The sequence below is a fragment of the Anolis sagrei genome, chromosome X (assembly GCF_037176765.1).
Source record: "Anolis sagrei isolate rAnoSag1 chromosome X, rAnoSag1.mat, whole genome shotgun sequence".
NCBI classification, from domain to species: Eukaryota; Metazoa; Chordata; class Lepidosauria; order Squamata; family Dactyloidae; genus Anolis; species Anolis sagrei.
Genome location: NC_090034.1, coordinates 68,114,228 through 68,138,777, shown reverse-complemented (window position 1 = coordinate 68,138,777; position 24,550 = coordinate 68,114,228). Strand labels below are relative to the sequence as shown.

Here is a 24,550-nt window from a genome sequence, read left to right as displayed (position 1 = left end):
TCCAGTATTTTTTGTTGCTCATGGGAGTTCTGTGTGCCAAGTTTGATTCAATTCCCTCATTGGTGGAGTTCAGAATGCTCTTTGATTGTAGGTGAACTATAAATCCCAGCAACTACAACTCGCAAATGTTAAAATCAACCTCTCCAACCCCGCCAGTAATCAAATTTGGGCGTATTGGGTCTGGCACCACGCAAAGTCCGCCTCACCTGCCTCACTCTCCCACCGTTCGGCGAAGGGGCGAGGCAGGCGAGGCATACTCCATGTGGGCCTGGCCCGCGCAAAGCTCACCTCACCTGCCTCGTTCTCCCGCTGTTCGGCTGGGGGGAGGGAGGCGGGCGAGGCGGGCAAGGCAGGTGAGGCAGGAGAGGCGTCCTCCATGCGGGCCTGGCCCTTGCAAAGCCCACCTCCCCTGCCTCACTCTCCCACTATTCGGCAGGGGGGCAAGGCAGGCGACGCGTCCTCCGTGCGGGCCTGGCCCGCGCAAAGCCCATCTTGCCTGCCTCACTCTCTCGCTGTTTGGTGGGGGGCGAGGCGTCCTCCGTGCAGGCCTGGCCTGCGCAAAGCCCGCCTCGCCTGCCTCGCTTTCTCGCCATCCTTCCAGTATTTTTTGTTGCTCATGGGAGTTTTGTGTGCCAAGTTTGGTTCAATTCCATCATTGGTGGAGTTCAGAATGCTCTTTGATTGTAGGTGAACTATAAATCCCAGCAACTACAACTCCCAAATGATAAAATCAACCTCTCCAACCCCGCCAGTACTCAAATTTGGGCGTATTGGGTATTTGTGCCAAATTTGGTCCAGTGAATGAAAATACATCCTGCAGATCAGATATTTACATTACGATTCATAACAGTAGCAAAATTCCAATTATGAAGTAGCAATGAAAATAAATTGATGGTTGGGGGTCACCATAACATGAGGAACTGTAATAAGGGGTCACGGCATTAGGAAGGTTGAGAACCACTGGACTAGATAGTCCTTCGATTTTCTTCCAATTCAGTGAATCAACTCTGAAGTGCTGGGTCAATTGCAGAGTAGGATTCATACTTTGGGTAGCTGTTTTAAAGGTCAAAAATCTGGACACTTGACCCAATATCCATTACTGGGGAGAGGGACTTGGTTAAAGCCCCTGAATGCATTTTTATCGACTAAGACTGATACTTATTCCACCAATCCATGTTACTCTGTACCTGTCTGGAATAGCATCCCAGCTGAGGATGTAGCGTCTGCTGGTAAGGGATCCGTGCTCTTTGCTGATACAAGCTCTGTGTAAAAAAAGATATAAATCAGAATTTGACCTGGAGGTTTTAATCTTCTTTTAGGCCTGTTTACTAAGTCTCATTCAGTTATCTGTAGCAGAGCGACTTGGAGAATGAACTCTATTTGGGGCTGCCCTTGAAGACGGCCTGGAAATTCCAACTGGTACAATGGGACGGCAGCCAGGCTCCTAACTGGAGCAAATTATAAGGACGATACAATGCCCCTATTAAAACAACTGCATTGGCTGCCAATAAGTTGTCGAGCCAAATTCAAAGTGCAGGTGATGACCTATAAAGCCCTACACAGTTCAGGCCCCGCCTATCTTCGTGATCGCATCTACCTCTACAAACCAGCGCGAATTCTAAGATCTAAGATCTCCGTCTACGAACCCACATGACCTCTTCAATCTTCCGGAGAGGCCCTTCTCTTGCTCCCGCCCTCATCACAAGTGCAACTTGTGGGGACGAGAGAAAGTGCCTTCTTTGTAGTGGCCCCCTGACTCTGGAACTCACTCCCTAGAGGTTTTTTTTATGCTTACTCTGTATGGTTTTGTTTTTTTTACCATTTGGAAAACTGCCCTGAGTCCCCCAGGGGAGATAGAATGGTATATAAATAAAGTTCTATTTTTAAATAACTGCAATTTCTAGAAATAAATCAAACTATATATTTTTCCCTTTTTTAGGAGTATATGAAATAAATACTTTTTTTTACAAGGGGCCTTCCTGAGTTTTGGTTTCATTGGACCATAGATCATCATGGTCCTTATCTAAAATGGGTATGTGGGCATGCACACATATCATCATCATTTAATAATATCTTGTGTGGCCATTCACATTTTCCCCCATTTGCGGTGGGTGAGTCCTACCACCAAACCCCACAAACCCAAAGGTCCCAGAGTGCTTGGAGAGAAAGAAAACTGCCTTAAATCTAATTTGTCATCTTGACTGCAGTCAAATTTTCCTATGGGTTAATTTATCATTCAAGAATTTATTGATTAGATCTACTTTCATTGAACGCAATCGTCATGATTCCAGTCTGCATCAGAAAGTTTCATGTTCTGCTGCATGTATAAGTAACTCTTCCGTCATGCAATATGTTTTACGATAAAGTGACTACATCTCATAACTTTGAAAATAACTAAAATTTTCAGTTATTCCACAAAAGATGTGAAGTAATGCCTCATCAAGAATTCATGTACACTGAAAAATTAATCCTAGAGGTCTAGACAGCAAAAATAAGACAGTAGGGCTGGACATATCACAAGAATACATGACTTACTAGAAAAGACAATAATGCCCAAGAAGGTAACATGCAGTACAAAAAGAGAGAGGCCATCTTCTAGATCAGTGGTTCCCTACCTGTGGGCCATGGCCCACTGGTAGGCCGTGAGACCTAAAATAAGATCCGCGGCTCTATATCATTATATATGGTTTTCTGTGGGTGAGCAGATGGTGACTACTGGATGGCATATGTTCTGTATCAGAAACTAGAGATGATGTGGTCTATGCAATGCAATTTTCTGAATCCGCACCCCAAATAACCAAACCAAATCTAAAGTTGACCGAAAACTGATTCATAACTCTTTTGGTACTAATGTTGGAGAGTGGTCCCTGGACAAAGTGGTTCCTGATCAAAACAGGTTGGGAACCACTATTGTAGATGGATATATTCAGGATGCATCACTATAAAACTAATGCAGTTTGACCCCTTTTAAGTGCCCTAGCTGAATGCTAAGGAATCCTAGGAGTTGCCATTTTACAATATCTTTAGCCTCCTTTGCCAAGGAGTGCTGGTGCCTGATGAAATACAAATCCCAAGATTCCACAGCATTGAGCAATAGCAGTTAAAATGGAGTCAAACTGCATTAATTTTACTGTGTAAATGACATATACCGTATATTCCAGCATATAAGATGACTGGGCGTATAAGACGACCCCCAACTTTTCCAGTTAAAATATAGAGTTTGGGATATATTCGCCATATAAGACTACCCCTCTTCCAACGCACACCAATTTTTTTAAAAGCATCAGATTTGATTTCAATATGGTAATTTTCCTATTACTGTACCTCCTTCTCTGTCTTTCAGATATCGCACATGTGCACTTGCACCGCTTCACTGCAGTCTTCAGGAGTGAGATCTGAGAGGCAGAGGAGGAGGTCAGACAGGTAAACGAGGTGCGTTTATCTGGGCCCAGAGCCACTCTATCTCTTTTTTCCATACCCCGGGTGTGCCAGATGCCTGCAGCTTGCTCCGCTCTTCACATACACCTTCCTGGTGAGGCGCCCCTTCACCTCACCATTGGGACCGCATTAAGTCCACGAATCCTGATGAATGGATTTTCTTCTACCGTACTTGTGCAGCGATGCCCTTAATGCTTTCATACAGTCACTGCATATGGCAGGGACACGGCCATTGCCATTTTTAAGCTCCCCCCCCCCCCACCATATGCGGCAACCACAGATTCTCCAATCCAATTGGAATTTTCAGCACCCGCTCTATAAGACTACTTCCACGTAAAAGACTATTCCCGTGCATAAGACTACTCCTGTGTATAAGACTACTCCAGCGTATAAGACTACCCCCATGTATAAGACTACTCCCATGTATAAGACTACTCCCGCGTATAAGACAACCCCACATATAAGACGACCCCTGACTTTTGAGAATATTTTCTTGGGTTAAAAAGTAGTCTTATACACCAGAATATACGGTATTTTTGTAATGTAATGTAGTTATTTATTATTTATTTTATTTACAGTATTTATACCTCTCCCTTCTCACCCTGAAGGGGACTCAGAGCGACTTTACAGACACACATATGACAAAAATTCAATGCCAATTTTACAATTAACAAGGACAGACAACACAAACAAAGACAGTTTTTCCCATCTTATTTCTGGCATCTTGGAGGCTGTGCTCAACTTCAGCCATCAGGGGCAGGAGGGTACTGTTGCTCCATCTTCCATGCTAAGGAGCTTTTCCTCCAATCAATTTCCTTAAGGGCACCTTTATTACCTCCCTGCTAAAAGCGGTACCTATTTTATCTACTCGCATTTCTGCTTTCGACCTGCTAGGTGGGCAGGTGAGCTGTGCCTAACAACGGGTGCTCACCCAATCCGGGCTCCAACTGCTGGCCTTCCGATCTGCAGGATTTTTCTGCAGCCTGCTGTGCTAAGCCCGTCCCCTACCTTAGTTAGGTCTTTCTTAACTAAAGAAGTAGAGAACTGTTCCATCTAGGTCTCCCAATATGACTTTATAGTCAGTGTTTGGCAGAAGTCACACTTGAGAACCTAGAGGCAACATATTAATCAATTCCACAAAAGTTAAGCTTGCAAATGTGGAGGGCTGACCATACTGTCAAGTTTTGGACAGATCTTGCCCGATATTCATTAAAGCAAGAAATGTTATATTGGTGGACATAAAAGTGCCTTTCAATTAGCTAAAAAAAATTAAATTTAAGCAGATGTGCACATAACCAAAACCTCAAATTGGAAGTAAATGTAAAAACAGAAGCCATAACAACAAAACCATGCATACAGCAAAATCGCTAATAAACCAACTCTTCAAAACGCAGAGAGTTTATTACTTCCAGGTTCTGGTTCAGAAGACACTGAGTGGAAAATAAGACAGCACAGCTTCATGGCCAGAAGGTATTCGCAGTAAGAAAAAAAATATTTTGGACTGTGGCAGAGCAACGCAGAATCCTAAAAAGGAGAAGAGTGGATCCTTAATTTGCCATTCTGTCCTTTAAAATGATTAATTATCCAAGTCAGCCTTTAATTGCTTTACAAATTGAATGCACCCATGATTGGAACTATTACTGTTGCTAGCATTGTGTGCTTTCCAGTTGTTTCAGACTTACGGTAATGTGATAGAAAACTTTTCTTGGCAAAATTCACTCAATGGGAGTTCACCGTGGCCTTTTTCTGAGGCTGAGAGAGTATGACCTGCCCAAATTCACCCAATGGGGGCCCGGACTGGGCATGGATTTGACTCTTGGACTCCAGATGCTAGCCCAAGGTTCAAACACTAAACAATTCTAGTTCTAGTAAAAGTAGTGATATTTATATACTACAGTAGAGTCTCACTCATCCAACAGAAACAGAACGTTGAATAAGCGAAAATGTTGGATAATAAGGAGGGATTAAGGAAAAGCCTGTTAAATGTCAAATTATGTTATGATTTTACAAATTAAGCACCAAAACATCATGTTTTACAACAAATCAACAGAAAAAACAGTTTAATACACTGTAACGTTACTGAATTTACAAATTTAGCACCAAAACATAGCAATGTATTGAAACATCTGTATTTCTGGGCGGGAGGCAGACTGCATTGGATAATACAGAACGTTGGATGAGCAAAGGTTGGATAAGCACCGGGATTGTGGCGCAGCCGGCTGAGTATCAGCTGCATTAAGATCACTCTGAAAAAAAGGTCATGAGTTCGAAGCCAGCCCAGGTTGGAGTGGGTTTCCAACCAATTGTGTGTAGCCTGTTGTCGACCTTTGCAACCTGAAAGAGAGTTGCATCTGTCAAGTAGGAAAATTAGGTACCACCTTAAAGTGTGGGGAGGCTAAATTAACTGATTTATGAGGCCATAAAGAAGATTCCAGCAAAGCATTTCAGCGGGGAAGCATGCGGGGAATGCGGAAGTGCTTCATCAACGTTGCAGATGGACGATGAAAGCGACAGCTCCCCTGGCGGCCAGAAAAAGTTAAATAGCCTCTGTGGATGTCTGTATATGTTTGTATGTCAAAAATTGGCATTGAATGTTTGCCATATATGTGTACACTGTAATCCGGCCTGAGTCCCCTGCGGGGTGAGAAGGGCAGAATATAAAAGCTGTAAATAAATAATAAATAAACAAATAAATAAACAAATAAAGATTACTGCAGATGCAGACTGTGGCCAGGAAATCAAAAGACGCTTCCTTCTTGGGAGGAGAGCAATGTCCAGTCTCGATAAAATAATAAAGAGTAGAGACATCAGACTGGCAACAAAGATCCGCCTAGTCAAAGCCATGGTATTCCCTGTAGTAACCTACGGATGTGAGAGCTGGACCTTAGGGAAGGCTGAGCGAAGGAAGATCGATGCTTTTGAGCTGTGGTGTTGGAGGAAAGTTCTGAGAGTGCCTTGGACTGCGAGAAGATCCAGCCAGTCCACCCTCCAGGAAATAAAGCCCGGCTGCTCACTGGAAGGAAGGATACTAGAGACAAAGTTGAAGTACTTTGGCCACATCATGAGGAGAGAGCAAAGCCTAGAGAAGACAATGATGCTGGGGAAAGTGGAAGGCAAAAGGAAGAGGGGCCGACCAAGGGCAAGATGGATGGATGGCATCCTTGAAGTGACTGGACTGACCTTGAAGGAGCTGGGGGTGGTGACGGCCGACAGGGAGCTCTGGCGTGGGCTGGTCCATGAGGTCACGAAGAGTCGGAAACAACTGGACGAATGAACAACAACACAACAAACAAATAAATAAGTGAGACTCTACTGTTGTTGGTATCAAAAAATAGCCAAGAGAGATCATTTTAACTTTTCAGACATCAGGATTTCTTTCCTTTTCTTTTAATATGAAGTTGTGAGGCATGTTGTACTGTATGGAGTGAACTGCATTGGCCGTGTACAGATCCCACAAAAATGCAATAAGTTTTGGGAGGAAGACTAAATTTAGCACTGTATTTAATATCCATGTTAGTGATAGGGTTAAAAAGAAACCTTTTGTATTCCCTGAATCCACCACTGTTTCCAACATCCCATCCCAAATGAATCAATTTGCTGAAACCCGCAATATGTTATTTCTGCTCCCCAGCATCATGCTTCAGCGCAGAACATTGGTTCTGATAAAAGGCACTCCAGCGGCAAAACTAAAAAAAGCAATAGATTGGTTGGGACAGTTTTTCCCCTAGCCATTTTTTCCCCTGTAAGAAAAACTGTCGGTGACAAATGACAGAAATCTGGGGATAGTGTTTACTGCTCTTCGAGTGGCAATGTCGTAGAACAAACTCACACTCTGGAGGTCCGTAATGACTTATCCTCATGCAGGAGAGTTGAATTGGATATGGAATATAACTTTACAAGGTGAAGTAGGAAGAAGACAAGGAAAAAGTGGCAAACAAAGTCTGAAATCCTGCATCATTGTTGCCTAGCATAAATCTCAATTGATACATCAACAGAATTTTGGCCATGATAGATTATGGAATCATAGAATCACAGAATCAAAGAGTTGGAAGAGACCTCATGGGCCATCCAGTCCAACCCCCTGCCAAGAAGCAGGAATATTGGATTCAAATCACCCCTGACAGATGGCCATCCAGCCTCTGTTTAAAAGCTTCCAAAGAAGGAGCCTCCACCACACTCCGGGGCAGAGAGTTCCACTGCTGAACGGCTCTCACCAGGCATGTAGCTGGGGGGGGGGGGGCTTGAGGGGCTTCAGCCCCCCCCCCCAAATTCTCATGGTGGTCCGCGAGAAGGTTGGACTGGATGGCCCATGAGGTCTCTTCCAACTCTTTGATTCTATGATTCTATGATTCTAAGGCCATACTGGTACATTATTTAAACCGTTATGTTTATTCATATCATGATCAGATCACCATGCTCAATATATCCCATATGCATGGGGGTATTGGGGTAATGATACAAAAGGTTTGCTAGGGTAGACCCTCTGTCACTCAGACTCAGCCCCCCCCCCAGCCCCCCAAATCAAACTCTCACAGGCAGGAAGTTCTTCCTCATGTTCAGATGGAATCTCCTTTCTTGTTGTTTGAAGCCATTGTTCCGTGTCCTAATCTCCAAGGAAGCAGAAAACAAGCTTGCTCCCTCCTCCCTGTGACTTCCTCTCACATATTTATACATGGCTATCATATCTCCTCTCAACCTTCTCTTCTTCAGGCTAAACATGCCCAGCTCTTTAAGCCGCTCTTCATAGGGCTTGTTCTCCAGACCCTTGATCATTTTAGTCACCCTCCTCTGGATACATTCCAGCTTGTCAATATCTCTCTTCAATTGTGGTGCCCAGAATTGGGCACACTATTCCAGGTGTGGTCTAACCAAGGCGGAATAGAGGGGTAGCGTTACTTCCCTACATCTAGACACTATACTCCTATTGATGCAGACCAAAATCCCATTGGCTTTTTTTGCTGCCACATCACAATGTTGGCTCATGTTTAACTTGTTGTCCACAAGGACTCCAATACTCCAGAGGACAGAGGCAAAATTCAAAACGATCTTGACAGATTAGAAAGATGGGCCAAAATTAACAAAATGAAGTTCAACAGTGACAAATGCGAGATACTCCACTTTGGCAGGAAAAACGAAATGCAAAGATACAAAATGGGGGATGCCTCGCTCGAAAGTCGTACGTGCGAAAAAGATCTTGGAGTCCTCGTGGACAACAAGTTAAACATGAGCCAACAATGTTTTTAAAGCTTTTAAACAGAGGTTGGATGGTCATCTGTCAGGGGTGATTTGAATGCAATATTCCTGCTTCTTGGCAGGGGGTTGGACTAGATGGCCCATGAGGTCTCTTCCAACTCTTTGATTCTATGTTTTTATGATTCTATCTTTTTCACATGTACTGCTCTTGAGCCAGGCATTGTCCCCTATTCTGTATCTTTGCATTTCATTTTTTCTGCCTAAGTGGAGTATCTTACATTTGTCACTGTTGAACTTCATTTTGTTAATTTTGGCCCATCACTCTAATCCAGGGGTCCACAAACTTTTTAAACAGAGGGCCAGGTCACAGTCCCTCAAACTGTTGGATGGCCGGATTATAATTTGAAAAACACATGAATTAATTCCTATGCTTTCAAGTAGTTTCAGACTTAGGTTGACCCTGAGCAAGGGCCGGGTAAATGACCTTCAAGGGCCCTATCTGGCCCCCGCCCCTTAGTTTGAGGACCCCTGCTCTAATCTGTCAAGATTACCAAGTCAGGTCCTCTTTCTCCATCCCACCACCCTTCTTTCTCCACTGTCCCTCACTTCATATCACTTCATGTCACTTCATATCTCCCTGGTGTGTACTCAAAACAACATTACCTGATATTGAGGGAAATTGGAATGGTTTGGAAAAAGCGGAGGCGGAGGGTAGTTCAGGCTGAGCCACATGGTCTGCTTTAGCGAGGTGGTGGTCGAAGTGGTGGCAAACCGTGGGGTGAACACATTGCCACTATACTTAATGTTGTTCTTATCAAAGGCTCCTGATGGTCCTGAGAAAAATACAAGGCATTATTACCCACACAATGCAAGAGTTTGAGTAGGGTTGCTTGTTCCATTTGTTTATCCTAGCTTTTCCCTAAAGAGCTGAACGTTAGGCCTGGGTAACAACGGAAAAATTTGTTTCTAAGCTCGTTTCGTTTTTAGAGGTCCATCGTGTTTCGTTTTTTAAAAGAATTCAGAAATTTTCCTTTTAAAAATTTTGAAATTTACGAAATTTTGTATAATTACGAATCTATTCGTTAATGGCGGACGCGATTGCGCAATATGCTAAAAAAAAACTCCAAATGGGACAAGGGGAACTTCTGAAGCTTCCCTCTCCCTCTGTTGTTGACTGTTGGTGTGATAAAACAAACAACAACTATAAAACTTGCACCAGACATGCCAAAATAATTACAAAATAATTACGAAACAATTAAGAAACAATTACGAAATAATTACGAAATAAATTGAAAAAATTGTTTCGAATCTAATTTACTCCTCACACTATTCCTGCATGGCTCAATATTGGATCGTAAGCTAATTTAAATGCGAATTAATAACGAATTACGAAATTAACGAACGAAACCGCTCAAGCCTACTGAACGTAGCTTTCTTCCTGCCATTGATGCAGATAACTTTGGCTGGCACAACAACTTTCTCATAGAAGTTAGAATGGGTAGCATTCAAGGTTTTAGGACTGAATAAAGACTGGAACCCCTAGTCTTCCTGATCTAAGTCCAACCCTTTAACCCAGTGGTTCCCAACCTGTGATCTGTGGACCACCAGTGGTCCGCAAGAATGAAAATATAGTCCACAGCCTCACTATTACTACACCTTTGCCTTGAAACCATGCAGCAACGAAATCGACTGGTCTCGCAAAATCCTCTTATAGCACCGAGACAACAGGGATGTTGGAAGCGGGGAGGCTGACTATCCATGAAAGATTACTACTACTACATCAGCTCTAGATTAATAAATACAGTTTTCTGTGGACGAGCAGATGGCAACTACTGGATGGCATATGTTCTGTATCAGAAACTAGAGCTGATGTAGTTTATCCAATGCAAGCATCCCAAATAATCAATCCAAATCTAAAGTTGACCAAAAATTGATTCATAACCCTTCTGGTACTAACGTTGGAGAGTGGTCCCTGGTCAAAGTGGTCCCTGGTCAAGTGGTTCCTGGTCAAAAAAAGGTTAAGAAGAACCACTGCTCTAACCAATAGGCTTGGTTGATCCAGTTCGTTAATTTCTTATCTCATTATTAAATCGTTAATTAAATACCTTTAGAAGTGATATTGACACGTTTTAGCAACCCGGAAGTGTTTTTGCCATATCGAAGCCGCATCCGCCATCTTTAAAACAACTTCCGCCAGTTTCGGAAGTGATGTCACAGGTGCTGGGATGCTGGGAATGCTGGGGTTCCAGCCAATGAGGAGAAGCCAGGTATTGGGGCGTGGTTTCTGCAGGGCAGCCATTGCCCTTTAAAAGGAGCCGCACATGCCTCATGGCTCCATTGTGAGCCGCGAAAGGGATGGGGAAGGAGGGTCTGCTGCTGCTCTTCAGGGTGCAGGGTGCAGGGAGGTGCCTGCTTGCCTGCCTGCCTGTGGCTGCCACAGGGAAAGACAGAGACCAGAGGGTTGTGAAGAGAAGCCCTGGTTGTTTCTCTGTCTGGGGGTCTTTTTTCTTAAAAGGAGATTTTTTTTGTCTTTTTTTTTGGCCGCATTTATTATTATTTTATTTGTATTTTATTTTAATTTTATTTTATTACTAATTTATTTATTTATTTATTTATTTATTTATTTATTTACTTTGCTTCTATACCGCTGTTCTCAGCCCAAGGGCGACTCACAGCGGTGTACAACATGGGAAGAACAAAATACAAAACACAGTATAAAAACAATTCTCGAACCATTACGCGAAAAACATTATACAAACAGCATTATACAAAACATTGTCATTACTACGAAACCATTCAGCGTCGTCTCATCGTCCAAACCACAATCCAATATCATTTCCGTTATTCCATTCCTATAGTCATTACCAATCATTGCATTTCTTGTTCGAACGCCTTCTTGAACAACCAGGTTTTTAATTTTCTGAGGAATATCAACAGGGAAGGAGCCTGTCTGATGTCCACGGGAAGGGTGTTCCACAGCCGAGGGACCACCACCGAGAAGGCCCTATCTCTCATCCCCGCCAGCCGTGCTTGTGAAGCAGGCGGGATCGAGAGCAGGGCCTCCCCGGAAGATCTCAAAGTCCTGGTGGGCTCGTAGGTCGAGATGCGGTCGGATAGGTATCTTGGGCCGGAACCGTTTAAGGCTTTATAGGCCAACGCCAGCACCTTGAATTGGACCTGGTAGCAAACCGGCAGCCAGTGGAGCTGGTACAACAAGGGGGTTGTGTGCTCCCTGCGTCCCGCTCCTGTAAGTAACATGGCTGCCGCACGTTGGACTAATTGAAGCTTCCGGGCCGTCTTTTATTTTTTTCTTTTATTTCTTTTCTTTTATTTAATGTATTTTATTTTATAAATTAATTAATTTTTATTTTATATAATATATTTTAATGTATTTTAATGTATTTTATTTTATTTAATGTGTTTTATTTTATAAATTAATTAATTTTATTAATTTTAATTAATTTATTTACTTACTTAATGTATTTTAATTTCACCCTAAATTTATTTTAATTTGGTTTGGGTTAGTTGTTGTTAGTTTTATCACCAACAGTCAACAACAGAGGGAGAGGGAAGCTTCAGAAGTTCCCCCTGTCCCATTTGGAGGTTTTTTTCACGCATTGCGCAATTGCGTCCACCATTAACAAATCAATTCGTATGTTTACGAAATTTTGTAAATATTGAAATTTTGAAATCGGAAATTTCGGAAATCCTGTCAGATTAGAAACGCTGGCGCCCCCTATATACGAAACGAGTTTAGAACCAATTTTTTTCTTGATCAACCAAGCCTACTAACCAAATCTGGTACTGTTTCTCTCTTATATCCATGCATGTGAACTTTCCAGAGTCCTATTGGTGACATATCCAGGTGTAAATCCAATATACATTTACATATGCAGGCAGCATGGAGAGTAGAATTCAGCTCTGCCATCTACATGCCAAACCAGCACCTTGACCATACCTCCACTAGTGCCTTGGTAGCATTTGTTGGCAGCGACCAATGGGACTCAACCAGAGCATGTTTGACCGTGCTCCAGCAACCAATTACAGGACAAAGTCAACATCCTAAACACTCTTGGGGTCCTCCAAGGATCTAGGAGGAAAATGTCATCCCTATGCACAATCTGCTTATGCACAATTGGCAGATCCCTATCTACCTTCTAGCATCCCACTTCTGAAAGACCTTTATGCTTTGCCAGCATGATCTGGGGCCTTGGTGTATATATTGAAATCTGCTGAAGGAAGGAAATGTAGGTGGTAGGGACTTCCAGAACAAAGGAATGATGTCCAAGCTTATCTGCAAATCCAATGTAACAGGATAAAAAGAGACCAATCATTCTAGGCTATATGATAGAGGGTTGGGAAAAGGAGAATTCCACCAATAGATAGTTCGCTATTGGATGGCATCCTGGTAGTTTGTTTGTGTGTTTGTTTGTTTGTCATGTCAGGAGCAACTTGAGAAACTGCAAGTCGCTTCTGGTGTGAGAGAACTGGCCATCTGCAAGGACGTTGCCCAGGGGACACCTGGATGTTTTTTGATGTCCTGATGTTTTACTATCCTTGTGGAAGGCTTCTCTCCCCGCATGACGAGCTGGAGCTGATAAAGGGAGCTCATCTGCGCTCTCCTCGGATTTGAACCTTTGACCTGTTGGTCTTCAGTCCTGCCGGTACAGGAGTTTAACCCACTGCACCATTAGTGGCTCATCGTGGTGTGGCATATACATATTTAAGTTCTACTATGAATGTGATTACTAGGGCTGGGCGGTTTCGTTCATTAATTTCGTAATTCATTAAGCGATAACGAACCATTCAGGAGCAACTAAAAATCAAAACGAATTTTTCAATTTGTTTCGTAATTGTTTCGGATTCGTTTTGTATTCGTTTCGTTATCATTTCGAAATCGTTTCGTTATCATTTCCGCATGTCTGGGGCAAGTTTCATAGTTGTTGTTTGTTTAATCAGTGAAAAAAAATTATAAATATCACACCAACAGTCAACAACAGAGGGAGAGGGAAGCTTCAGAAGTTCCCCCTGTCCCATATGGAGGTTTTTTAGCATATTGCGCAGTCGCATCCGCCATTAACAAATCGATTCGTTATTGTTTCGTAATTGTTTCATAATTTCCAAAATTTCGTAAATATCGAACTTTTTAAAAGAAAAATTTCAGAATTCTTTTAAAAATTGAAACGCAAAAACCCCCAAAAAACGAATCGAGTTTAGAAACAATTTTTTCCGTGGTTGCCCAGCCCTAGTGATTACACTTTCTTTATCCATGGCATGATGTCTGCATTCAGTTGATGGGCGCAGAAGCAGAGTGAAACCAATATCACCAATTAGCCCACAACCCTTACCATGACTTAGGCAGAGACTATCAGCAACCAGTTCATGCTCATTTTTTGAACAGATCTTGGCAAATACGGGGAGTTGCTTTTTTGGCCCAGATCCCTGACTTTCCACCATTGTCATGATGGATGGTGGTCTCATGATGTTGTCCTTGTGAGGTGCAGATCCAAAGGCATTATTCTGAAGGATATCTTTGGCTGACTTGGTTTCTTCAGTCAACCCCTTGTTGTCCATGCTTTTGACAGTCTCAACACGTTTCAAAGGGAACTGGGCTAAGAGTTTGGCAATCTGAGTGTTGGAACTCACTGGGTTACTGTTTCCACTTTCTGTACTTTTGGTATTCTTGTAGATCAGTTTCGCAGGGAGCAAGATGCCTGTGACGGTGGAGTTGGTAGAGAGTTGAGCATCACAGATAGATCTCAGTTTCACCTCTCTTTTGCTTCCAGTGAGTGCTCTGTAGACATTTTCCATCGCATCCCTATCTTCTAATGCCTGGTCTTCATCAGAAGCTATGGCAAGGTTATTATTTGAAGCATTGCATGGAGCAGCTGAGGGCACCTTCTCCTCATCAGATCTTTGTGCCTCCAGGTCAGTTGCATTCTCCTGGGTGAGGCTTAAATATTCTTGCTCAACCAGCAGAGATATTTCATCTTTACAAATGCCGCTTTCCAAAGATCTGCATGAAAGAGAGGGAGAAAAAGAGAGACCATTTGTATAGGCAAAAAGGACTCATCCAACCTCTACCATTTTGAAATCTCTACTATAGATGAGTCTCCAGATTCATTATAATGACTGCATATACTTGTGTATAGGTCAACCTCAAGTATAAGTCGAGGGCAGGTTTGAGGGCCAAAATCATGCCTTTTGATGGAACCTGTGGATAAATCAGGGGTCATTCCCCAGAAAGGGGAAAGCAGTAATGCTGCCTCAGGGGCTATCCAGGCCTTTTCTGCTGCTGCCATTTTCCCATCCAGTCATTTAGAAAGGCCATTTGTGGCACTATCGTGGAGAAAATAGAAAGGTTGGTGCTTCTTTCGGGTTCTCCTGAAATTAACTGAACTCATCATCCAACAAATGCTACGTTCAGCAAAGGACAAGAGGGATCCTCTCACCTCTGCAGGAGTCTACCGTATACCATGCAGCTGTGGACACGTCTACATAGTAGGCCTGGGTAACAACGGAAAAATTTGTTTCTAAAATCGATTCGTTTTTTGGGGGGGTTTGCGTTTTGATATTTAAAATAATTACAAAATTTTCCTTTTAAAAAGTTCGATATTTACGAAATTTCATAAATGGTAAAAAAATAACGAATCGATTTCCGAAACAATAACGAATCGATTTGTTAATGGCGGACGCGACCGCGAAATACGCTAAAAAACCTCCAAAAACTTCTGAAGCTTCCCTCTCCCTCTGTTGTTGACTGTTGGTGTGATATTATAATTTTTTTTCACTAATTAAACCATAAAACTGGCCCAGACATGCGGAAATAATAACGAAACGACCTCGGAACAATAACGAAACGAATACAATAACGAAATACGAAGCATTTACAAAACGTCTTTAAAAATTCGTTTTTTTAAAAAATTGCTCCAGAATGGTTCGTTATTGCTTCGTAATCAACAAAATTAATGAATTATTAACAAATTACGAATTAACGAAACGAAACCGCCCAGCCCTACTACATAGGGATCACCAAACGCAGCATTGCCCAAACACAAATCAAGGAACATGAAAGGCACTGCAGACTACTTCAACCAGAGAAGTCAGCCATAGCAGAGCACCTGATGAACCAGCCTGGACACAGCATATTATTTGAGAACACAGAAATGCTGGACCACACCAGCAACCACCATGTCAGACTACACAGAGAAGCCATTGAAATCCACAAGCATGTGGACAATTTCAACAGAAAGGAAGAGACCATGAAAATGAACAAAATCTGGCTACCAGTATTAAAAAACTCTAAAATTACAACAGCAAAACAGCAGAGAGGAAACAACCAGGCACATCTTAACACCTCTCAACAAAAGATTTTCCCAGGCTCAGCCAGGCCTTCAAATGCTAATGAAGGTGGTCAGTTGAAACATTCACACCTAGCTCTAGCAGAGAAGAGCTCTTTGCCCCACCCCAGCCATTCCACAGATATATAAACCCATTGTCCTAATTCCAACAGACCTCACTACCTCTGAGGATGCTTGCCATAGATGCAGGCGAAACGTCAGGAGAAATGCCTCTAGAACATGGCCCTATAGCTCGAAAAAACCCACAAGAACCTAGTGATTCCAGCCATGAAAGCCTTCGACAATACGTTGAACTCTCATTTTTTGCCACTCTACTCAGCAAAGGGAATGGCTTCTTTTTTGTTAGGAAGACACAGTACACACAGGTTTTTTTTCCATCTCATTAGTGAATTCGGAAACTGTAAGTCATTTTTGGTTTGAGAGAATTGGCTGTCTGCAAGGACATTGCCCAGGTGATGCCCGGATGTTTGATGTTTTACCATCCTGTGGGAGGCTTCTCTCATGTCCCCGCATGAGAAGCTAGTAATCGGCAGACAGGAGCTTAGCTGCTCCTTGGATTCGAACTGCCAACCTGTTGGTCAGCAGTCCTGCTGTCACAAGGGTTTAACCCACTGCGCCGTGGAGCCCCTGGTGGTGCAGTGGGTTAAACCCCTGTGCCGGGAGGACTGAAGACCGACCGGTCGCAGGTTCGAATCCGGGGAGAGGCGGGTGAGCTCCCTCTATCAACTCCAGCTCCTTATGCGGGGATATGAGAGAAGCCTCCCACAAGGATGATAAAAACATCAAATCATCCGGGCATCCCCTGGGCAACGTCCTTGCAGACGGCCAATTCTCTCACACCAGAAGTGACTTGCAGATTCTCAAGTCGCTCCTGACACGATTAAAAAAACCCACTGCGCCATCAGGGGCTCCAGTACTCACAGTGACCCACAAATAAATTGACCCAGATTTTTTGGGTCAAATTTTGACTGAAATATCTAAATACCTTGAGTATGTGCAATTTGTTGCATTATTTTCAGTATTATTCTTGTAATTCAATGATTTCTCCCAACTAGAGACCAACTGCATTGCTTGGGCCAGGCCTGTAGCCAGTATTTCGTTTCGGGGGGGGGGGGGGGGTAATTTTTTTCAGGGGGGTTTCGGGGGGGGGGGCGAGTTTTGGGGGGGCTGAGTCTGAGTGAAAGAGGGTCTAGCCTAGCAAACCTTTTGTATCATTACCCCAATACCCCCATGCATATGGGATATATTGAGTATGGTGATCAGATCATGATATGAATAAACATAACAGTTTAAATAATGCACCAGTAAGACCTTTTCGCGAACCACCATGAGAATTTCAGCCCCCCCCCCCCCCTCCCCGACTACATGCCTGGCTTGGGCATTTGATAAGTCTACACTTTTGTAAGTGTGATTGACTCAACAAATCTACTTTGGTTGGGATAGACAGTTGGGTCTAGGCCACTAATGAAGCAGGAGCAACAACTTGCATTTTGCAACTACTCCTTCCAAATATTTGAGAAAATACTCACAGGGTATAATAATAATAATAATAATAATAATAATAATAATAATAATAATAATAATAACTTTATTTATACCCCGCTACCATCTCCCCATGGGACTCGGTGCGGCTTACATGAGACCAAGCCCAAATACAACAATACAAGCAATTAAAATCAAACATAGACAATAAAACAATAACGTAAGCATTAACAATAAGACAACACACTATTAAAAACTATGGGAAGGCCAAATGTAAATTAAAATTAAAAATAATGCTGGACATGGGTGAGAAAAGTAATGGGGCGTTTGTGGAAAACATACAAGCAGACCTAAAACATTGTAAAGTGCTTTGGAGGACAAAGTGCTGTGGGATCATTATTCTGGGAAGGCACACTGGAACAACCACGTCTTCAAGCTCCTTCTAAAGACTGCCAGAGTTGGGGCCTGCCTGATGTCCTTAGGAAGTGAGTTCCAGAGTCGAGGGGCCACCATCGAAAAGGCCTTCTCTCTCGTCCCCACCAATCATGCCTGCGATGCAGGTGGGAGTGCGAGCAAGGCCTCTCCAGATGATGCATTTCCTTATCCGTTCTTCCACTCCTTTGCACTCACACTATAAAAAGACAGCCGAAGTCATGGCAATGGGAGCACTACTAGATCAGCAAGCCTATCCAAAGCACTGTTGTTCTGAAATCTCTGTCTTGGCTACCCAATTCAAGGTGTTGGTATTCATATTAGAGTTGTGCACGAAATTCATTTCTCCCGTTTCCTTCATTTCTTTCATGTCTTTTGGTACTTTGGGAGCACAGAACAGGAAGGCCGCTCACAGTACGAAAATCAGCTCAACACAAAATCAGGCAGGAGTGGGCCCTGGTTCCTGGCCTGCTTTTTGGCATTGCAGAGTAAGAGAACTTGACTGCAGACACTGGCAGGCACAGGCACTCCTGCACACTACACACACTATCTGTTTCCAAGGAGAGTGCATGTATGGCATGAAGGAGTACCCGCACCTGCCAATGCCTGCAGTTGAGTGTCTCCTCTAGAGTAGAAACATCAGGTAAGAAGAATCCTCCTTAAATTGTGTGCTGAGAGGGGGAACCTGGGTGGGTTCACTGGAGAGCGAAAACAGATATCTGCGCTCCTGATTTCATGAGGCTTCCAAAAATGGATTGGACCCCCCAGCAAAAGCTGAAACACAAAGCAGGTCAAGGTTTACCCTGAATGCACAACCCTAATTAATATTAGTGCTAAATGGCTCAAGATTGCCTGATCCAGTGGAAACTGAATGGGATTTATGAGTTGTTCATGGTACAGTTTGGTGTGGTCTAATATAAAGCCTTTGTTAATTTAATACCGGAGCCCCCGGTGGCACTGAGCTGCTGAGCTTGTTGATTGAAAGGTCGCAGGTTCGATTCCGGGGAGCGGCGTGAGCTTCCGCTGTCAGCCCTAGCTTCTGCCAACCTAGCAGTTCGAAAACATGCAAATGTGAGTAGATCAATAGGTATCGCTCCAGCGGGAAGGTAACGGCGCTCCATGCAGTCATGCCAGCCACATGACCTTGGAGGTGTCTACGGACAACGCTGGCTCTTCGGCTTAGAAATGGAGATGAGCACCACACCCCAGAGTCAGACATGACTGGACTTAATGTCAGGGGACTACTTTTACCTACCTTAATTTAATACCAGAACATAACAACTCAGAAATATATTAATCTTCCCAAAATGTACCATGCATTCAGCTATTCACAAATTCCAGAAGGAGGAAGAGGAAGAGACAATGACTGTATTACTGTAAAACAGCGTTTCTCAACATAGGGGTCGGGACCCCTGGGGGTGTCATGAGGGGTTGTCAGAAGGGCCGCCAAAGGCCACCAGAGAATATTTATTTATTTATTATTTTGAACTTTTATATACCGGTCTTCTCGACCTCCGCAGAGGGATTCAGTCCGGTTCACAACAAAAGATTCATAAACAGTAGTTTAAAACATCGCATCCCATGATACACTAACACATTAAAATACAGTCATATAATTACATAAGGCCAAGTCGTCACAATGAAATCACAATTCATCACCATCCATCCGTGTGGTCAGGAGTTATTGGCTCACTCATCAAATGCTAAATTCCAGAGCCAAGTTTTCACCAGCTTTCTAAAAGTCAGGAGAGAAAGGGGCAGTTCTAATCTCCAGTGGGAGAGAATTCCAGAGCTGAGGGGCCACCACCGAGAAGGCCCTGTCCCTCGTCCCCACCAGACGCGATTGCGAGGGTGGTGGGACCGAGAGCAGGGCCCCTCCAGAATATCTTAACAACCTTGATGGTTCATAGGGGAGAATCCATTCAGACAGGTAAACTGGGCCAGAGTCGTTTAGGGATTTATAAGTCAACACCAGCATTTTGAATTGTGCTCGGAAGCCAATTGGCAGCCAGTGGAGCTGGCGCAAGAGAGGAGTAGTATGCTCCCTGTACCCCGCTCCTGTTAGTAATCCGGCTGCCGCTCGTTGGACTAATTGCAGCTTCCGGGCAGTCTTCAGAGGCAACCCCACGTAGAGAGTGTTGCAGTAGTCTATATGGGATGTAACCAGAGCATGGACCACCGTGGCCAAGTCAGACTTCCCAAGGTACAGGCGCAGCTGGCGCTCAAGTTTTAATTGTGCAAAAGCTCCCCTGACCACCGAAGACAGTCTTTTTTGTTGGCCATGGGGGAAGTTTGGCCCAATTCTATCATTGGTGGAGTTCAGAATGCTCTTTGAGTGTAGGTGAAATATAAATCCCAGCAACTACAACTCCCAAATGTTGAGATCTATTTTCCCCAAACTCAACCAGTGTTAACATCTGGGCATATTGAGTATCCATGCCAAGTTTGGTCCAGATCTATCATTTTCAAGTCCACGGTGCACTCTGGATATAGGTGAAATACAACTGGCGTTGGCCTATAAAGCCCTAAACGGTTCTGGCCCAAGCTACCTATCCGAACGTATCTCTGCCTATCAGCCTGCCAGGACCCTAAGATCTTCTGGGGAGGCCCTGCTCTCTATCCCGCCTGCTTCACAGGTGCGACTGGCGGGGACGAGAGACAGGGCCTTTTCTGTGGTGGCCCCTCGGCTGTGGAACGCCCTTCCCATGGAGGTGAGATCAGCCCCCTCGCTAATGGTGTTTCGAAGAAGATTAAAAACTTGGATGTTTGAACGGGCATTCGGTTAAACAGTGCAATGAATGTGATGATTACAGGAATGGAAATATGGATGACGAATTGGATCATGACTCTAGTGATGAGATGTATTAGGTTGTTACTGTTGTGTTAATATTTGTATACTATGTTCTTATGGTTATAAATTGTATATCGTTGATTGACTTTTTACCCTTGTAAACCGCGTTGAGTCGCCTGTTGGGCCGAGAAACTGCGGTATACAAGTAAAATAAATAAATAAACAAACAAACTCCAAAACTCAAGGTCAATGCCCACCAAACACTTCCAGTATTTCTGTTCGTCATGGGAATTCTGTGTGCCAAATTTGGTTCAATTCCATCATTGGTGGAGTTCAGAATGCTCTTTGATTGTAGGTTAACTATAAATCCCAGCAACTACAATTCCCAAATGACAAAATCAATCCACCCCAATCCCACCAGTATTCCAATTTTAGTACATAGAATCATAGAATCATAGAATCAAAGAGTTGGAAGAGACCTCATGGGCCATCCAGTCCAACCCCCTGCCAAGAAGCAGGAATATTGCATTCAAATCACCCCTGACAAATGGCCATCCAGCCTCTGCTTAAAAGCTTCCAAAGAAGGAGCCTCCACCACACTCCGGGGCAGAGAGTTCCACTGCTGAACGGCTCTCACAGTCAGGACGTTCTTCCTAATGTTCAGATGGAATCTCCTTTCTTGTAGTTTGAAGCCATTGTTCCGCGTCCTAGTCTCCAAGGAAGCAGAAAACAAGCTTGCTCCCTCCTCCCTGTGGCTTCCTCTCACATATTTATACATGGCTATCATATCTCCTCTCAGCCTTCTCTTCTTCAGGCTAAACATGCCCAGTTCCCTAAGCCGCTCCTCATAGGGCTTGTTCTCCAGACCCTTGATCATTTTAGTCGCCCTCCTCTGGACACATTCCAGCTTGTCAATATCTCTCTTGAATTGTGGTGCCCAGAATTGGACACAGTATTCCAGATGTGATCTAACCAAAGCAGAATAGAGGGGTAGCATTACTTCCTTAGATCTAGACACTATGCTCCTATTGATGCAGGCCAAAATCCCATTGGCTTTTTTTGCCGCCACATCACATTGTCGGCTCATGTTTAACTTGTTGTCCACGAGGACTCCAAGATCTTTTTCACACGTACTGCTCTCGAGCCAGGCGTCCCCCATTCTGTATCTTTGCATTTCATTTTTTCTGCCAAAGTGGAGTATCTTGCATTTGTCACTGTTGAACTTCATTTTGTTAGTTTTGTTAGTCCATGTGCTGTCGAAGCGAGCGTGGTCTACTCCATGAGGTCACCAGTATTCAAATGTGAGTGTATCGGGTATTTGTGTTGGATTTGTTCCAGTGAATGAAAATACATCCTGCATATCAGATATTTATCTTACAATTCATAACAGTAGCAAAATTGCATTTATGAAGTAGCAACAAAAATAATCTTATGGTTGGGGGTCACTACAGCATGCGGAACTGTATTAAGAGACCGCAGCATTAGGAAGGTTGAGAACCACTGCTGTAAAGCTTCATACTATTGTGGCATATACTAAGCAATAACTAACCCCCAGAGTGCGAATACTGCCAAAACAATAGCTCTATCAAATGAATCAAAGTTATCTGCTACAAAAGAAGGACAGCCAAGTGTTCCCAACTAGATTGATCCTTTGCTTGTAAACTCTTTGAGAAAAACCCAAGGAGCCCTAGTCAGGGTTTGGAAAACTACACCATCTGGCAACACAAACAAGAACTTTTCCAGCACGCCAATCCCGCTTTATCGTTCATTGCCAATTACCATTAACAGCATAAATACGGTTTGCTTTTTCTTTACTTACTTTCTTACAAGCTCTGAGGAATGGAACAGATGGTGTTAGAAGCAGGCACTACATACGTCCTTATCTAATATCTATACATATCAATAACGTGCCAGATTTCTGAGTAAACTGCATATTACTTAATTATCTCTAATTATGGCATCACTATGTCATTAGAACAGTCTTTATTATTTGTTAAATTGAACAGATCTTCCATTTGCTTTCATTCAAAGGCTCGGTAAAATTTTTGCTGATTCGTGAGACAAAGCAATTGTTCAGTTACATAAGTAGGAAGCAGTGATCTTGGAAGTGATGCAAAATTGTCAAAAGTGAGTATGGTCGACAAGCAAAGGAGAACTTCCTCCCCACATATGGTTCGTCAGATGTGGTTGTCAATGTTGTGGGTCATCAATACTCCTCTTCTACTTCTGGGATTATCAACATTGCAGATAATCACTACTCCTCTTCTACTTCTGGGATTGTCAAGTGAGATTCTCTGTGGTAATCCTAGCAGATTTAACTGAAGTGGGGTCACTAGTTTCTGACCCAATCTACAAATATTACAGATTTATTTATTATTTATTTATTTACGACATTTATATGCCGCCCTTCTCACCCTGAAGGGGACTCAGAGTGGCTTACAAGATATATCTACATACAATATATTCTACTACTAGCATAGTACAATATCAATATTAGATATTACTATATTATACTATTCCATTATATTGTAATATTATTAGTAATATTACATGTAATATAAATATATAATTATAATATCATATTATTATTATTACTATTACATTGCATTACATTATAATATTATAAATATTATATGTATATACAATATATTATATTATATTATATTACATTATATTATATTATTAGAATAGCACAGGAGACAAGATGGAACTGTCTTCTGCCCCCCTTCTCTCTTCATTCTGGCCCAGAGCGACAGTTGGTGCTGGGGGGAGGGGTCCCCAACTGATTTATTTTATTTTTATTTATTTATTTATTTATCAATTTTATGTACCACCACTCCCTGAAGGCTCGGAGCGCTTTACAATATACATATGTGATACATTACATTTAAAATCAAAGAAAAATTTCAATCAGCAAGATTCAAATGCCAGCCTAAATAAATAAGTTTTACAAGCTCTACAAAAAGACAGTAAGTCTCGGAGAGCTCGTGTTTCCACTGGCAAGGCATTCCACAGGTAAGGAGCCACCATTGTGAATGCTCTACGTCTAGTAGACATCAGGTGAAAGGTCCTAAAATTGGGAACTTCAAGGAGATTCTGATCGTCTGAACAGAGTGATCTCGGGGGTTGATAGGGGGTGAGGCGGTCCCTCAGGTACTTCGGTCCCAGGCCATATAAGGCCTTAAAGGTAAGAATCAGCACTTTGACGGTAATCCAGTGCCCAATCGGCAACCAGTGCAGTTGCTGCAAGATTGGAGTTATATGATGCCTCGCTGGGACCCCTGCGAGAAGCCGGGCAGCAGCATTTTGCACTAGTTTAAGTTTCCGGATCACCAATAAAGGCAGGCCTATGTAGAGAGCATTACAGTAGTCCAATCTTGAGATGACCGTAGCCTGGATCACCATGGCCAGGTCGTCCCTGGACAGATAGGGAGCCAGACGCCTAGCCTGACGCAGATGGAAAAATGCGACTCTGCTCACGGCGGAGGCCTGGGCCTCCATCATCAGCAGAGGGTCTAAAAGGACTCCCAGACTCTTTACCAAAGAGGACGGGCATAATGTCACGCCATCCAGGGTAGGCAACCGGATCACTCCTCTGTCCGGGCAACCCAACCAAAGGATCTCCGTCTTCGCTGGATTCACCCTCAGCCTGCTGGCACACAACCATCCAGTAACGGCCTCAAGGCATTGATGGAAATTATCGGGTATGGAGTCTGGTCAGCCTTCCATCCTCAGAATGAGTTGAGTGTCATCAGCATACTGATAGCACACAAGCCCAAAGCCTCGCACCAGCTGGGCAAGTGGTCACATATAGATGTTAAACAACAGGGGGGAAAGGATAGCCCCCTGAGGG

At 43.3% G+C, this 24,550-nt stretch overlaps 1 protein-coding gene across 1 annotated transcript in view; it reads right to left on the bottom strand.

Annotated features, from left to right (window-relative positions):
* The window catches only part of CXH1orf94 (chromosome X C1orf94 homolog), a 66,073-nt gene that overhangs the window by 25,705 nt on the left and 15,818 nt on the right, over positions 1-24,550 (bottom strand). Inside the window, exons 2-4 of the mRNA XM_060784596.2 lie at positions 13,980-14,647; positions 9,295-9,464; positions 1,188-1,262 (exon numbers count right to left, since the gene is read on the bottom strand). Of these exons, the coding sequence (XP_060640579.2) occupies positions 1,188-1,262; positions 9,295-9,464; positions 13,980-14,647 (913 nt within the window). The remainder of the gene's footprint in view (positions 1-1,187; positions 1,263-9,294; positions 9,465-13,979; positions 14,648-24,550) is intronic.